The sequence below is a fragment of the Aulonocara stuartgranti genome (genome assembly GCF_965226115.1).
Source record: "Aulonocara stuartgranti genome assembly, chromosome: 8".
In the NCBI taxonomy this organism is placed as follows: Eukaryota; Metazoa; Chordata; class Actinopteri; order Cichliformes; family Cichlidae; genus Aulonocara; species Aulonocara stuartgranti.
In genome coordinates this window covers 15,520,917-15,535,905 of record NC_138959.1, presented here as the reverse complement: position 1 = coordinate 15,535,905, position 14,989 = coordinate 15,520,917, and the positions used below count along the sequence as shown (strand labels likewise).

Here is a 14,989-nt window from a genome sequence, read left to right as displayed (position 1 = left end):
CTTTAAAATGTGGAGATTAACCAATGGAATCTCAAATGAGCCTTTTTCCTCATTTGTGTCACCCTGACCTTTGACTCATGACTTTAAAGTATTGTGTACTAAAATTGCGTATTTTATTATCTTTGCCCACATGATTGGAGGTGATTGGAGGTGATTGACTGAAATCTTTGGTTTCTATAAACTGTAAAAAAAATTCGATTCAATTTAAATTGACTTTTGGTGCAAACATTGAAGGTCAAGATTGGCCTGCTTAGCCAACCCAGGTACTCACGTCCCCCAAGGCCCTCTATTTTATTGTCAAGTTTAAGGACAATCCATAAAACATTTTCACAGATATTCATATTTGACGTGACCTCTGATTTTCACCAAAATTAAATCATCCTGAGCTGTTTTTTGTGTCTACTGTCACAAAATCTGCAAATGTGTATCTTGAAAACTGTGGATGTTGGACTGCTAACAAACAAACAGACAGACAGACAAATACGTCTCATTACATACTCCATCTTTTCAGAATAAATCATCAGTATTTATAATATGTAGCACAAAGAAACCTGTATAAATATACATATATTTATAAAAGCAAACATTTTCATAAAATATGAAAGCACATAGGCTTGGTCTGATTGACAAATATACTTTTTGTGACACCTTATCTTTTTTCATTAAATATACTTTAACCATATGCATGTGAAGATTTGTGGAACCAAAGTTTCTTTTAGATGCTGTATGACAAGGAAATACAGTTCATAAATTCTATCAAAAATGTCCCACAGTTTTCCATATTTGTTTGCCTCTTACCGCAGCCTTTTTCATCACTGTCGTCCTGACAGTCCTTCTGTCCATTGCACACCTTATTGGAATCGATGCACTCTCCCGACTTGCACATGTACTGTTGAGGAGAGCAGGTGGGCTGAGGCGTGAGGCACAAGCTGTCCGCCTCGTCCGAACCATCCAAACAGTCGTTCTGTCCGTCGCAGATGTAGAAAGAGTAGATGCAGGCTCCGTTACTGCAGGTGAACTGGTTGCTGCTGCAGGTATCATATGTACAGCGCAACTCATCGCTGCCATCTCCGCAGTCATTCACGCGATCACAGCTACAGAAGAGTAGTGATTAATTACTTGCCTGACAATAGAATTTGTCTCGAGACCAGTAAACGCATCTCTACTTTTATTCAATCACACATGTGCCACACTTACTGGAAGGGGATGAGGATGCAAAGCCCGTTGGCGCAGGCAAACTCATTCATGTGGCAGGTCCGGTTGGGACAGTTCTGGAGCTCATCAGCTGCATTGGCACAGTCTTTCTCCCCATCACACACAAAGCTTAAAGGCACACAGCGTGGATGGCCCGGGTACCAGGTCGGACAGGTGAACTGGTCAGAACTACAGGTTCGTTGGCCTCCAGGTGACAATATGATATTAAAAAGCAAAATTGATGAAAGTGTGTGAGAATGCTAACCTGAGATTATATAAACGAATCAAAATATTGAGAAGCCTAACGCTGCACAAATAATGACGACATATCTAACTGGTGTCTCACCACACTCCAGCTCAGGAGCCTCGTCACTGTTATCCCAGCAGTCATTGTTGCCATCGCACACCAGTGACTCAGGGACGCAGTTTCCATTGGTACAAGTGAAATGGTTTGGACTGCATGTTCTGATTATATCTTCTGCACAGTAGAAAACACAGAATCACATTTTAATGACGATGGGAAGTGTGAACTGAAAGAGAAAAAAAGGGCTGGCTTGCTTCATACAAGTGTGTCTTCCTTATGCAAAACACGAGTCACTATGGAAACTCACATCAAACCTAAAGTATAAAAGTCTTTGAATTTAAGTTAGCTGCACTAATGTTGAGCACTCACCACAAGAGGGAGGTTCATCTGTCCCATCAGTGCAGTCTTTGATGGAGTCACATACCCAAGTCTGAGGGATACACTTTCCTACATCACAACGGAACTGATCGGGAGCACATGTACGCCCCGCTGTAACACACATAAGCGCAAGTTTGCATAGATTTACATCTTTATTGATGTGCAGTTCAAATCAGCTGAAGCTACATTCTTTGACTCAGCTCACCACAGAAGAGAGGATTCTCATCACTGTTGTCTCCACAGTTGTTAAAGCCGTCACATAGGTTTCCAGGGTAGATGCAGATGTTGGTGTTGTCACACTTGATCTGGCCATTGGGACATGTACGATCAGCTGGAGAGATGTTGTAAAGACACCAGATCGGATCATTCACCCAAGGCCACTGGCAGCCCTTTGACACTACATACGTAACATTATTTATAACATTATTATTTAGCAATATAGAATCATTTTAGGTGTGAGTACGGGCACAGTATTTGACTTGAAATTGTCCAACTTTAGTTTCTGGGGAGGAACGGATGGAGAAAACAGTGACTTCAATCTCATCTTTTTTTTTATTTTTTTCTGTGTTTGCAGTAACCATCTCATTGTTTAACATAATCAAATCTTAAGCCCAACAATTAGTCTCGTCATTACTCACGGCAGTTGATTTCGTCGGAGGTAGCGTTGTCCCGACAGTCGTTGTAGCCATCACAGACAAAGCTGGCGCTGATGCAGCGTCCGTTAGCGCAGGTGAACTCGGTAGCAGGGTTACATGTGGGGAAGGGGCAGCCCTGTTCATCACTGTTGTCACCACAGTCATTTGTGTAGTCACAGGTGTAGCTGAGTGGGACGCAGCGCCCATTGTCGCAGGTGAAGTCTGTGGCTGAGCAGGTGTGAAAGGCTGGGGAAGGGTTAAAAGAAACATGAAGGCTTTTGCAGATGTTGGTATAGCTGTTTGCTTCTTGGCTGGCTAAGTTTGTCTGTTTAAATAAGACAATTTGAAAAAAAAATGTCCAGATTTCTCACCACAAACTCTCTCGAGCTCATCACTGTTATCGTGGCAGTCATTGTAGCCATCACACTTCCAGCGTGCTAAGATACAGTTACCATTGAGACAGGTAAACTGATCTGCCTGACAGCGTTTCCCCGTGTCTTGTATACAGTCTTTGCCATTGTTTGCCAGATACCAGTTCCCCTCATGAGGACACTGGCACTCAGGGCCGACGGGACCTGAAAAACCACAGGTAACACAGATACCTGAGGTAAGATTCCTTGTATATTTGCTGTCTTTTTCCTGTTGTCTATTACACAACTTAAGGTGGGATTTGGTGCCTTTTTGTGCATCAAAAAGCCTGCTCTTACCAGAAACACAGACATGACTGCAGCCACCGTTGAACTGCTGACAGAAGCTGGAGCAAATCTCCTGCTTTGATTCAGCATGAACGTGAATGTCTTTTGGTAGGTACTCCAGATTCTGGGCTAGCACTGTAAAGCCAGAGCCATCATTCTTACTAGCCCTGAAGACACCTCTTTCAGTCCAGTCGGTCCAGAAGATATCCTGCTTGTAGACAGTTATACCAAATGGATAGCTGAGCCCTTGCATGATCACTTCTCGATTCTCACCAGTCAGGGTCGACCGCTCAATCTTGTCTCTGTAGAAAGAAATTTAAAAAAAGAAAAGAAAATCTGCTGCATAATCTGTCTCTCTCCTAATTTTTAATTTATATGAGAATAACTAGACATACTGTGAAACATCGACCCAGTAGAGCATCCTCTCCTCATAGTCTATAGACAGTCCGTTGGGTGATGTCAGACCCGTGCTGATGATGACAGTCCGGAAGCTTCCACCCAGTGTTGCCCTCTCAATCTTAGCTGGAGATCCCCAGTCAGTCCAATATAAGTAACTGGAAAGTGAGAAGCATCAGACAGAGTAATAAGAGGGAGCTCAAAGCTATACTTGATAGCATGTTTAATATCTGAAAGTCATCTTCAATCTTTGGACATTTGAGAATATTAGTTTGCTTTTACCCATAGCATGGATCAACAACGATGCCTTTGGGCCAGTTTGCAGGGGCTATGATTGACCGGTTACCTCCATCTACTCCGATCGACTGGACATTACGTTTAAAGTTGTCGGTGAAGTAAAGACGCTTGTTTATCCAGTCAAATGCCAAACCCTCTGGATTGTCCAAATCTAAGCAGCATTTAGAGGATTTGAAATTAAATAAAGTCACAAATGAGAAAAATGAAATGATGAATGTGAAGAGTGATAATGCTTAACTCACTTGAGATGATAGTGACAGGGGGGCTTGTGACAGATGTTGTGGTGATGTAGCCAATCCTGCTCCGACCTATCCCGACATACTGCATGAAGAAAATTCGTTTCTCTCGGAAGTCATAATCCAGGCCCATTACGCCATTGCCCAAGGTCACAGTTGGATAGGGTAGACTATGATCCGTTGGGTCTAACCTCTGGCTATTTAGCGTGTAGCCTGTGGAGAAAACTAAGAACTCATCCGGTTCATAACCACATGATACTCCATTACCAAGAAGTGTCCCGTGGGCACAAGCGCATTTAGGTCCTTGCTTGTCTGGAATGGCAAAGCAGAGCTGCTGGCAGCGTCCGTTGTCTTCGTGGCATGGGTTAAATCCTACCAGATTGGCAGATGTAGGCTGGACATGTGCGTCAAAGATGGTGACGTCCATCAGCTCATCGAGATTGTCTCGGATTACCTGGTAACACCAAAAGTTGTTATTTCTTTGTCAGATAGCATAGGCATAGCACAAGTGAAGAATGATTGTTAAATGCCCACAACTAATTCCAACTGCTATCACAAAAAGTATGCCAATTTTTTGCTCGCTGTTAGCTCAAACTTTCTCTTACAATACTACAGACAGAAAAACGGTTCTTATGTACCCAAGCTAAATTTGACGAGCACTATTATATTATGTTATATTATAGCTTAACTATTAAGCAAGTAAACCAAAAACTGACATCAGATGTATTTAATTTCCAGATTCTTAAAAGAGGATTTTCTGTTTACCTGTACTTTATATTATTGTAAGCTATCACTGGAGAGAATGACAGCTAAAACTACAACTGTGTGCTAAATTAGGCAAATTCAATGTTCACCTCTGGCTGGTCGGTATTGGCTGGGTCCTTACTGGCTTGGAAGAGCTTTCCAAGCCTTTTATCCACCCACAGAATGTAGTTTCCTAATATAGCTAGTCCCATTGGAGATGGATACCGGCTCCCATACCGAATAATCTGCCTCTCTGTGCCGTCTATGGCCATGCGTGAGATCATATCAAGAACATCATCTGTCCAGTAGAGGAAGTTATTACTGTAATCAACTGTTAGGCCACGAGGTGACGCTAAGCTCTCTGATGCCAACACTGTGCGGTTTGTGCCATCCAGCAAGGCCCGCTCAATCTTCGGTGTCTGACCAGCATCAGTCCAAAAGAGGTAGCGAAGTTTAGGGCTGACAGCCACATCCCGGGGCTGATCCTCAGAGGACTTAATGAGAATCATTCGGAAGGTCGTGTTGATGGCCATCACCTCCAGGTAGGTTTCGGTTTTATGAGCATTGGTGAAATACAAGTTATCTGAAAAAGTAAATAGAGAAATTCTACATTATTTTTGTAGATTCTTTACATTTTACATTAATGCTAGTGGAGGTGGATGGATAAAATTGTTGGTGGATGTTGCCACATACTTGCAATCCAGTCAACAGCCAGACCCTGAATGCCTCTTACGCCAACTCCTGAAGGGAGAACTCTGGTGTAATGCCCTCCATCAGTTCTGGCTTTGAAAATACCCTTGTATGTGGAGTAGGTGCTGTTCTCAGTCCAGTACACATAGCCAGATTTAATGTGGGCATCCACCTTATCATGAATGACATATGATGCTGAGAAAAATATCAGAGAGGAACTTGGGTTAACGGAAAGTTGATGATTATAATCTATGCTATATAATATGAAAACAGGTTTGAACTTCATATTTCACAACAATAAGAAGCCAACATACATCCGCCAACAGGCACCATAGCTTCAGAGTGGTCAGAGCTGTTTACGTGGAAGCCACGGATATATGAGCGAGTGGAGACAACGGCGAAAGATTCATACTCTTGGCAGCTGGAGCCATCTGGAGATGGGTGAAACCCTGTAGTGCAGGCACAGGTCTTCTTATTGTCGGGTTTGGGCAAACAGAGGTGCGGACAGCCGCCGTTGTTGGAGCTGCAGGCATTAGTGGTTCCTGCTGAGTCTGAGGTGGAAAAGACAGGGTGGCGAAGGCCAGCGTTACTGGATGCCCATATTTGACTGGAGAATAAGAATTTATACCAGATCTCCTGACATGAAAAGGGTTTGACTGATATTATACAAGTAATTTTTGTGTTGTGCCGAATCTGTGACTTTCAGCAAGAGAAAATCTTTGATCATATAAACTAAGTTTGGACTTTTTTTTTTCTTTTAATTAAACCTGCTTCCCAATATCCTCACATACTTGTCTTCTTCGTATTCTGCGATCTATCTCAAACACAGAGGTGACGCACCCTTTTTTGTCAGGAGTCCTAGACTTAAATGCATCTTAACATAGACAAAGACATAGATGTAGACTTGATTTACACAGTGGGGAAATTCACTTGTTCCAGCAGCACAAAGAACAGGAACAAAAAGTGAATTAGAGATATATTAGAAAAAGTGAAAAGTGAAAAAAAAATGAGTAAGAGAATAGAAAAAAGGCCAAAATATAGTACTACGTACAGATATGTTCAATAAAAAAAAACCACAAACATAGACAGTATTGTATATTCTAGTATGCACACACAAGTGAAATCTCCCAAAATGAAAGATCATTTACTTTTTGTGAAAAACAAGAAAATGTTATGAGCAAAACACAAAAAGCTAGATTCAGAAAAAGAAATAAAATTAGCCCTAAATATCATTCCCTCAGTCACTGGCTGGTATTAATTGTTATATAATCTAACCAGTCTGCATGAGAACACCAAAAACCCAAAGAACGGACACTTCTGTAGTTATTTGAAAGACACTTGATTCACATACTGTCTCTTGCATGCACTTTGAGACCATGGAGGCCAGACATGCCGCTCCTCATCACCACCATATTGGCGCCAGTGTCCTTCTCCACCCTCTCAATGACCTCATAGTCCAGGTCAGTGTAGTAGAGGTAATTTTGGTAAATAGTCAGCCCCCATGGATGGGACAGACTGCTGACCACTGTCACACGGCTTGCCCCGTCCATAGTGCCACGCTCAATCTGGGAAAATAAGAACGAACTGAAAATATTAAAGTGATCACATTTCTAGTTAAAGTCTACATATTAAACAGGTAACTTGTACTCACCACCCCTGTGCCAGCCACGCCCCAGTACAGTTTCATGGTGGAGATGTCAGCAGTGATGAACCCTATGTTAGCCATGCTGCCTGTGTAGAGGTTCACAAGGTTGCTGCCATCCATGTCAGCGCTGGCGACCTTTGGAGGAACTCCACTGTCCGACCCCTTGTCTGACCAAAATAACTTTCTGTGGATGGAAAGGTTAAACATGACAAGTGATGTGATCTCAGCGAGTCATACCGCCAACTTCTCCTCCCATTCAGTCAAACGTCACACCTATGCGCAAGATTTGCTGCTGGTGCCACACTAATGCTGATAGGTAACAGGATGTTAAAGTCCAAAAAACAGAGATTTCTTAGATTTTACGCTAAAAAAGTTACATTAGGTTAGTTTCACTAAAATGGAAAAATATTCTAATATCATGAAATAAAAAAATCATGTAGACATTCAGTTAAATGACGTCTTGGACCAAGTTACTGTTTTAATTGGGTTATATATGTCACAGGAAGCAAAAGTGAGGGGAATATATTGCCAACATATTCACCAGCCAACTATTGTCTTCTTAATGGTAATGAGGGTGCTGTGTGCTGTGTACTATCTACATATAATATATACAAACTAAATAGCGCTGATCAAGGTAATTATATGTATTTATTAATTTTTATGAACATGTGATTTACCCTCGGGCTGGATCCAGCACAATTCCAATGGGCTCTCCTACTCCCTCTGGTTTTCCGTTAGAGGTGATAAGGATCTTCCTGTAATGCTCACTTCCATCAACACGGATAACCTAAGTGCGACATTGTATTTTATTTACGTCTACTAAAAAAAAAAATCCCCCAATAAATAATAAATGCAAAAGAACAAAAGGCAAATCATAACCTGCAATCAAAAAGATACAAAACCTCTGAGTTAACCATGCATAGCATTTTTAATTGTAGGTTGTTGTAATAATTTGCTAAACTAAACTTCTTCAAGTAACAAAAATTTGAAAATATATGAATTTAATAAATAATAATAATAAAAATAAAATAAAATAGTAATATACCACAATAATATCCAACAAAAAAGGAAAAAAAAGGAAATGAGTATATTTGATTTGGGGTATTTTTGGTAATTAAACACAACATCATGACGACATCTGTATTTAATCTTTTTTGCCAAGGTGTTTTCTGATCTCTTCTAATTCAAGTGTTGTTTACTTGTTTGCAGGTACAAGTGAGCCTAGGCATGACAGCATCTTATCAGTAATTGATAATCAAATGATTCTGTGTCTCACTATGCTTACTTCAATGGTTTTGGCAGTGGGATTGGTGTAATACATTATTCGGCCTATCCAGTCAAAAGCCAGACCGGCCGGTGAGCCCATGAAAGCAGCTGGAGCAAACTGAGTTTTGTTTGTTCCGTCGGTTTTCACTCTCCAAATCGAATCCTAGCATGAGAACAAAAGAGTCAATTAATTTAAAATAATTATTCAGAATCTGCAGGTACTATTGATGTGCACTGATCTCATTTTTCTTCTGTTTTAAACTTATTCAAATTTAAAATGAAATACAATTTCCTTCCTAATATAATGAATTGATTGTAATAAGACATCTTAGAATCTATGCATGTTTCACACTCAAATCTATTGCATGTTATAAAACTCTTTCCGCCTCTTCAGTTTAAGACCTCCACTCACAGTGCTCTGCACCCAATAGACAAACTGCTCCTGATCATCAAAGTCAATATCCTGCCCCTGGCTGATGCCAGACACTGGGGTCATTGCATTGTTGGAAGGGTCTGTGGGATCCAGGGGAATGCCAAAAATCACAGTATCCCTAACCACCATTAAGAAGGGAGTCTCATCTAGAAATGAATGGAGAAGAACAAAGAGATGCACAGTTGTAGGAGAGATTTTTTTTTAGCAAAACATTTACAAAAGGAATATTAACCACGAGCAGAAAACTCATTACTGACACTGATTTGTATTCAGCACTGTTAAATTCTGCGAACAGTGAGTCAGAGAAAGGTGTAAAACCAAAATTACCTTTAACACAGGTGCGCTTGTCAGCATCCAGCTTCCAACCTGATTGGCAGTGGCAGGTGTAGTACCTGGGTCTCAGTGTTGACAGCAGGCACAGCTGAGTGCACAGGTGTTCGCTGCATGGGTTGATGGCTAAACACAAAAGCGCAGAGTCACTTTCAGCCTTGAAATCGGATTCATTAAACTATCACACTGGTATCATTAAAAGAAGAATTTAGTGAACAAACAGATGACAAATGAAAGGAACAAGCTGAGCCTTCCACGCTCACAGTGAAGGGATCTGGTGCCTCTGGGAGCATTTTGCTGGCATGATTTGATCCACCTATTTTCTTTAGGGTATCAAAATTGTGCCCCAGGGGACCAGAACTGATAAGGACCTCCTCCATATCCATTCATACTACCCCAAAGTAACCAAGTAATACATAAACATTTACATGACAGAAAGTTGTTGTTTATTCACTATTTACAATATAAATTTCTACTTTTATAGTGGGTTCACAATAGAAAGGAAAAAAGAACATTCTCTGTGAAGAGTTAAACTTTGTTTAACTATTACAGTAGAGCATCACTGTAGTGTGTGTGTGAAACTCATGTACTCAGTTATTATAGACATCAACACATTTTAATACACTTCTTAAAGCTACAAGTATCCAAGTAAGATTTGTTTTTTATTTGAAAACTACCTGTGGGTTGTTTGATGGGATGAGCCATCACAATGCCCATGGGCTGGTAGACATTGTTCATGTGAGTAGTGATGTTGCCACCATGGAACTTGTTGGTACTCATCACCTTGCTGGTATAATGTTCTGACCAGTATATGGTGTCTTCAAAGATGGTCATACCATATGGGTGCTGGAGAACCTGGTGTTAGACACACAAAGGATAAAAACTTTTTGTGAACAATGATTATATTTTAAACGTAACACTCATTGTATTTGAATGGTTTATGCCAGTAACCTCCAATAACAGACATGATAACACCCCTGGCTTTAATGCATGTGGTGAGGAGTGACACCAAATTGTCTCAGTTCTCTAAACAGTGTTGAAAAATGATTAAAAGGGTATAAACTTTAAACAAGTAGTAAATATTTCCTCCTTATAATGAAAAACAGGAAAAACTAAACTTACCACATCGCTTGCCATAACCTGATATCGGTTGTTTCCATTATAGTCACAGTAGTCAATATATCTGAGATAGGCATCTGCAAAGTAGACTCTTTGTGTGGTGTAGTCCAGGGCCAAGCCATTGGGCCAGTAGATCTTAGTGCTGACGATGACTTTTCTCATGGTTCCATCCATGCTGGCCTGCTCAATCCTGGGGTTCTGGCCCCAGTCTGACCAGAACATCAGGTTGGTACTGGCATGAATGAGAAAGACAGAGAGGTCAATGATGTACTTCTTGAGTATGGTAAAAAAGGGTGAAAATGTATTTATAAAGGGCATTTTGCTTAACTATTAAATTAAATAATGTAATACTAGCATAACATCCATGTAACTTGAGTGTACTTACTGGTTACGGGGGTCCAAAACCAATCCACGGGGGTTGGTAATATTTCTACTCATGAGGACCTTGCGATAACGACCATCCAGAGTGGAAACCTCAATGTTCTCCATGACAGAGTCTGTCCAATACAGATTCCGACCAACCCAGTCGACAGCAATACTCTCTGTTACCATCAGACCAGATGAGAACACCTAAAACAACAGGGACATATTGAGCACTCACAAAATTAAACCGTTCATTTAAATGTTGAGATTATAAAGCAAGAAACTCTGTTGTTAGCCTTACCGCTTGTTTGCCAGTGCCGTTCTGGTAGGCACTCCATATCTTTTTCTCTTTGGTATCAGCCCAGTAGATTTTGGAAGTGACACTGTCAAAGTCTACAGTCACAATACTTAAACCGGTGATCACTGGACTCATCAGGGGTGGTCTTATGTTGACTCGGTTGGCAATGATCTGGCTACGTTTGGCAAGCAAAAGCACAGCTGCACTTGGGTCTAAAGACGGAAAAAGAGCTTGTTGGTCACTGAAAGAACTGTAGTATCTTTATAAGTATCTATATAAGTTACACAGTTCCTGTATTGTGTTGCTTGTTGCTTACTCGTAGCTTTGCAGGTCCGTCCATCTGGCTCTAGGAGGTAACCATCAGAACAGTGGCACCTGAAGCTTCCTCTTTCATTGTAGCACTGCTGGCTGCAGAAACCAGGAACCACACACTCGTTGATGTCATCGCAGGTCTTTGAGTCATTGAGGAGCTGATATCCTGGTGGACAGGTGCATTCAGCCCCAAATGGGCCTTGAATACAACTGTCGCTGCAGCCCCCGTTGCTGAGTGAACAGTCATCTTCATCTACAGGAGTTAGTAATATAATGTATTAGTAATATAATGCATTTGTGTCTTAAATTCTAGTACATTTGTCATTTTGTCTTACTTATACCAGTTTTTAAGTAATATAAAGAATTTTAGCTATCCTTAATTTCTTTTCTTTTTATGTCCATTTAGAGATTTAAATGTTATACACAATGCATTTAACTCACTGCAGATAGGTGACTCATCTGCTCCATTGGGACAGTCCCTTTGGCCGTCACACACCTTGTCCTGGTCGATGCACACCTCACTGATCGGACACAGCCACTGTCCGGAGGGGCAAGTAAACGGAGGGGTGGGGCAGTTCAGTTCATCACTCATGTCCCGGCAGTCATTTTCGCCATCACACAACCAACTCATTGGAATGCATATCTTGTTGGCGCATTGGAAGTAGTTGGATCTACAGGTGACAGGTGGGCAGGAGTTGTGTTCATCAGACCCATCCTCGCAATCTGAGTGACCATCACACTCCCACTCATCTGGTACGCAGAAACCGTCGCTCTGGCACTGAAACTCATCATCGTGGCAGAGGCCTGGACCTCGGGTGGCTGGAGTTGTCAAAGAAAATAAATAAATAAATAACTAAAACTTCATTGACTTTCTCTGATAAATTTGAGCAGAGAGTGGAATTCCCAATCTATAATTATACAAAACATTATTCTGTGCAGGTAACATACGGCAGCCTTGTTCATCAGAATGATCCCTGCAGTCAAACACTCCATCACACCGATAACTTGAATAGACACACTGGTCCCCACTGGCACAGGCAAACTCAAAGGAGGAACAGGAAAACTCTTAAAACACAAAGGAAACAGAAAACAAAGAAAAGACGAGTAAACTTTTATGGCACAACAACAAACATATGTTCAATATGCCAACTACAATCAGTGGCTTGCAGCTTTTTGCTGCCATCAAACTAGTTGCATTAAATATACGATGTTGCTCCAAAGATCTAAAAAAATTACTAAAACATGGATGATTTTCCAGATACGTACCACAATCTTTCTCATCAGAGCCATCCAAGCAGTCTTGGTCTCCATCACAAACATAGAAGCTACTGATGCAGCGATGATCGGGACACAAGAAGTAGTTTGGAGGGCATGTGGTGATGGTTGAATCTGATAATCACAAACAGAGCTCATTTATTTATTTATTTTTAAACATGTATGTTAATATGTAATAACATAATAGCTGTATGTGCAGCAATTCAAGAAGACTTGTGGGATCTGTACTTACTGCAGTTGTGCTCATCAGAGCCATCCCCACAGTCATTTTCACCGTCGCACACCCATTTTGCAGAGATGCATCTGTTGTTGTTGCAGGTGAAGTAGCCGGATGAACAGCTGGTAGGGACACGAGTGGGACAGTTAATCTCATCTGAGCCGTCTCCGCAGTCGTCCATGCCATCACAGCGCCAACTGGCATAGATGCAATGCTTGTTGTTGCAGGTGAAGGCGTACGGAGAGCAGGTCGCTCCTGATAAAGATAAATGAGGCGATCAGTTGGATTACTTAAAAATATCTTCTTACACTAACTCCTAAGCATGTGCGTTTTTCTTTTTCATTCACCTGAATCTGTGCAGTTGGCCTCATCAGTCTGATCTATGCAGTCAACAATCCCATCACAGCGGTCAGAGTTAGGTCGGCAACGTCCTTCGTCACACTCGAAAGAGTAGTCCCCGCAGATGTTGTCAGGTGGAGGAACGGAATCGTCCTTGATGCAGTCCCTCTGATTTGACTGAAGTTTCATACCATATGGACAGCCACACACTCGACCAAAGTTGGGAGTTGGAAAACAGAAGTGGCTGCATTGTCCATTTGGCAGCATGTTACATCGGCTATTGAAGGCTGTCAGAAAGATCACAGAGAAGAAGTCAGTAGGGTCCTCGATTGCTTTATCACTGCTCATGTGTTGTCTTGACCCAGGAGATCATTTACTTCCTACCGCCACTCAAAACTCCAAAGTCCTGGTCCTACAGCACTAAACTGCACCTCTAAGCACTTTCCAGAATCCAGTGTCTTTCTTTGGATAAACTTACTGCTGTGGAGGTCAGCTGTATAGGCCTTGATATTCATGATGCCGGTGATTCCTTGTCTGACCATAATGTTCCCACCACCGTCCCTCTTCCTCATCTCGAATATAGCACTGGTCCTTGTATCAGACACATACAGGTAGTCTACAAGATAGATATTGCTGCGTTACAAGCAGTTGCATATGTAACTAAAATACATTAAATGTTATAAATGTGATTTAGTGGTTGTTACAAGCTGGTAGAGTGGGTCAGCTACCAATCACAAGGTCGGTGGATCAATCAGTTCCTGTATCCTCCAGCTATGTGTCAAAGTATTCTTGAGCAAGAAACTGAAACCTGATTTGTCCCGATGCATCCATTGGAGTGTAAATGCATGTGCTCTTGGGCATAGATAAAAGCACTGCTTGATTGTGTATTTGTTTTGGTAAGTGAGATTTGCAGTAGAAAGTACTTTGAATACTAAATTGAGTAGAAAAGTGCTATGTAAGTTCCAGTCCATTTACCAATTCCATTTTTGGAATTGGGGAATATCGAATAGATGCATACTGTAGAAGCCAGAAGGTAATCAAATAACAATAATAAGGCTAACCTTGGTTTCCTTAAGAGCTTGCTTATGGTGAGTATGGTGTGTTTGTGTTTTGTGCAGTATTCTGAATGAGTGTACAGTTGAATTAACCTGTATAAACTGTCAAAGAGTAGGGCTGAGTGATCTGGCCGATGTTGGTAAATGTCTGTCTGTCACTTCCTTCAACATCAATGTGGCCAATCTGATCAAGAAGGGTATCGACCCAGTACAGCCTGTTATTCCTGTCAAAGAGAAATCCACAAAGAAGAAGTGTAGCTGAGTCATACAATATACTGTTTATTATTCCTTAAATGGAGCCAAGCAGGTATTCTCATAACTGACATAGTTGACCACTCTACTTACATATAGTCAACAGCAAGCCCAAATGGCCATCCCAGTGTTGTGTTGACAAGAGGGACAGCATTGCTGCCATCAGTGAAGCCTCTCATTATTACTGCTGGACGATACCAGTCAGACCAGAACAAGTAGCTGTGGAGAAATGTTTGGTGAAGTAATGCAGTAGACTACAGTGAATAATGATAATTGTTATCCTGAATATAAAGGGTGGAGGCCCATGTGATGGCTGTGGTTTAGGAAGTAGTAGTGTAGAGTAGTGAGTATAGTAAAAGTGGTTTGAATAGACAGCATTTTTCTATGATCAGAAAAATCTGAATAAAAAAATATTCATTACCATTTATTGTGTTTAATTTCCTTCCTGTCTCTACAAACTAAAACCTGCTCAGGCAAAGTATCTTTCAGGAGTTATTTGTGATAAATCTGATAACT

The 14,989-nt window shown here is 41.2% G+C and overlaps 1 protein-coding gene across 1 annotated transcript in view; it reads right to left on the bottom strand.

Annotated features, from left to right (window-relative positions):
* Nucleotides 1-14,989, bottom strand: part of lrp2b (low density lipoprotein receptor-related protein 2b) — a gene marked incomplete at its 5' end in the record, with an annotated part of 43,873 nt that overhangs the window by 20,454 nt on the left and 8,430 nt on the right. The window contains 33 exons of the mRNA XM_082545035.1: nucleotides 799-1,094; nucleotides 1,198-1,399; nucleotides 1,541-1,672; nucleotides 1,868-1,987; nucleotides 2,082-2,207; nucleotides 2,515-2,757; nucleotides 2,883-3,086; nucleotides 3,219-3,508; nucleotides 3,602-3,760; nucleotides 3,885-4,050; nucleotides 4,142-4,589; nucleotides 4,990-5,462; nucleotides 5,573-5,764; nucleotides 5,884-6,120; nucleotides 6,921-7,134; nucleotides 7,221-7,398; nucleotides 7,892-8,001; nucleotides 8,500-8,643; nucleotides 8,893-9,059; nucleotides 9,241-9,369; nucleotides 9,921-10,098; nucleotides 10,366-10,594; nucleotides 10,748-10,932; nucleotides 11,027-11,235; nucleotides 11,340-11,588; nucleotides 11,777-12,154; nucleotides 12,284-12,400; nucleotides 12,602-12,724; nucleotides 12,843-13,082; nucleotides 13,175-13,453; nucleotides 13,645-13,782; nucleotides 14,315-14,445; nucleotides 14,567-14,692. Coding sequence (XP_082401161.1) covers nucleotides 799-1,094; nucleotides 1,198-1,399; nucleotides 1,541-1,672; nucleotides 1,868-1,987; nucleotides 2,082-2,207; nucleotides 2,515-2,757; nucleotides 2,883-3,086; nucleotides 3,219-3,508; nucleotides 3,602-3,760; nucleotides 3,885-4,050; nucleotides 4,142-4,589; nucleotides 4,990-5,462; nucleotides 5,573-5,764; nucleotides 5,884-6,120; nucleotides 6,921-7,134; nucleotides 7,221-7,398; nucleotides 7,892-8,001; nucleotides 8,500-8,643; nucleotides 8,893-9,059; nucleotides 9,241-9,369; nucleotides 9,921-10,098; nucleotides 10,366-10,594; nucleotides 10,748-10,932; nucleotides 11,027-11,235; nucleotides 11,340-11,588; nucleotides 11,777-12,154; nucleotides 12,284-12,400; nucleotides 12,602-12,724; nucleotides 12,843-13,082; nucleotides 13,175-13,453; nucleotides 13,645-13,782; nucleotides 14,315-14,445; nucleotides 14,567-14,692 — 6,812 coding nt within the window. The remainder of the gene's footprint in view (nucleotides 1-798; nucleotides 1,095-1,197; nucleotides 1,400-1,540; nucleotides 1,673-1,867; nucleotides 1,988-2,081; nucleotides 2,208-2,514; nucleotides 2,758-2,882; nucleotides 3,087-3,218; nucleotides 3,509-3,601; nucleotides 3,761-3,884; nucleotides 4,051-4,141; nucleotides 4,590-4,989; nucleotides 5,463-5,572; nucleotides 5,765-5,883; nucleotides 6,121-6,920; nucleotides 7,135-7,220; nucleotides 7,399-7,891; nucleotides 8,002-8,499; nucleotides 8,644-8,892; nucleotides 9,060-9,240; nucleotides 9,370-9,920; nucleotides 10,099-10,365; nucleotides 10,595-10,747; nucleotides 10,933-11,026; nucleotides 11,236-11,339; nucleotides 11,589-11,776; nucleotides 12,155-12,283; nucleotides 12,401-12,601; nucleotides 12,725-12,842; nucleotides 13,083-13,174; nucleotides 13,454-13,644; nucleotides 13,783-14,314; nucleotides 14,446-14,566; nucleotides 14,693-14,989) is intronic.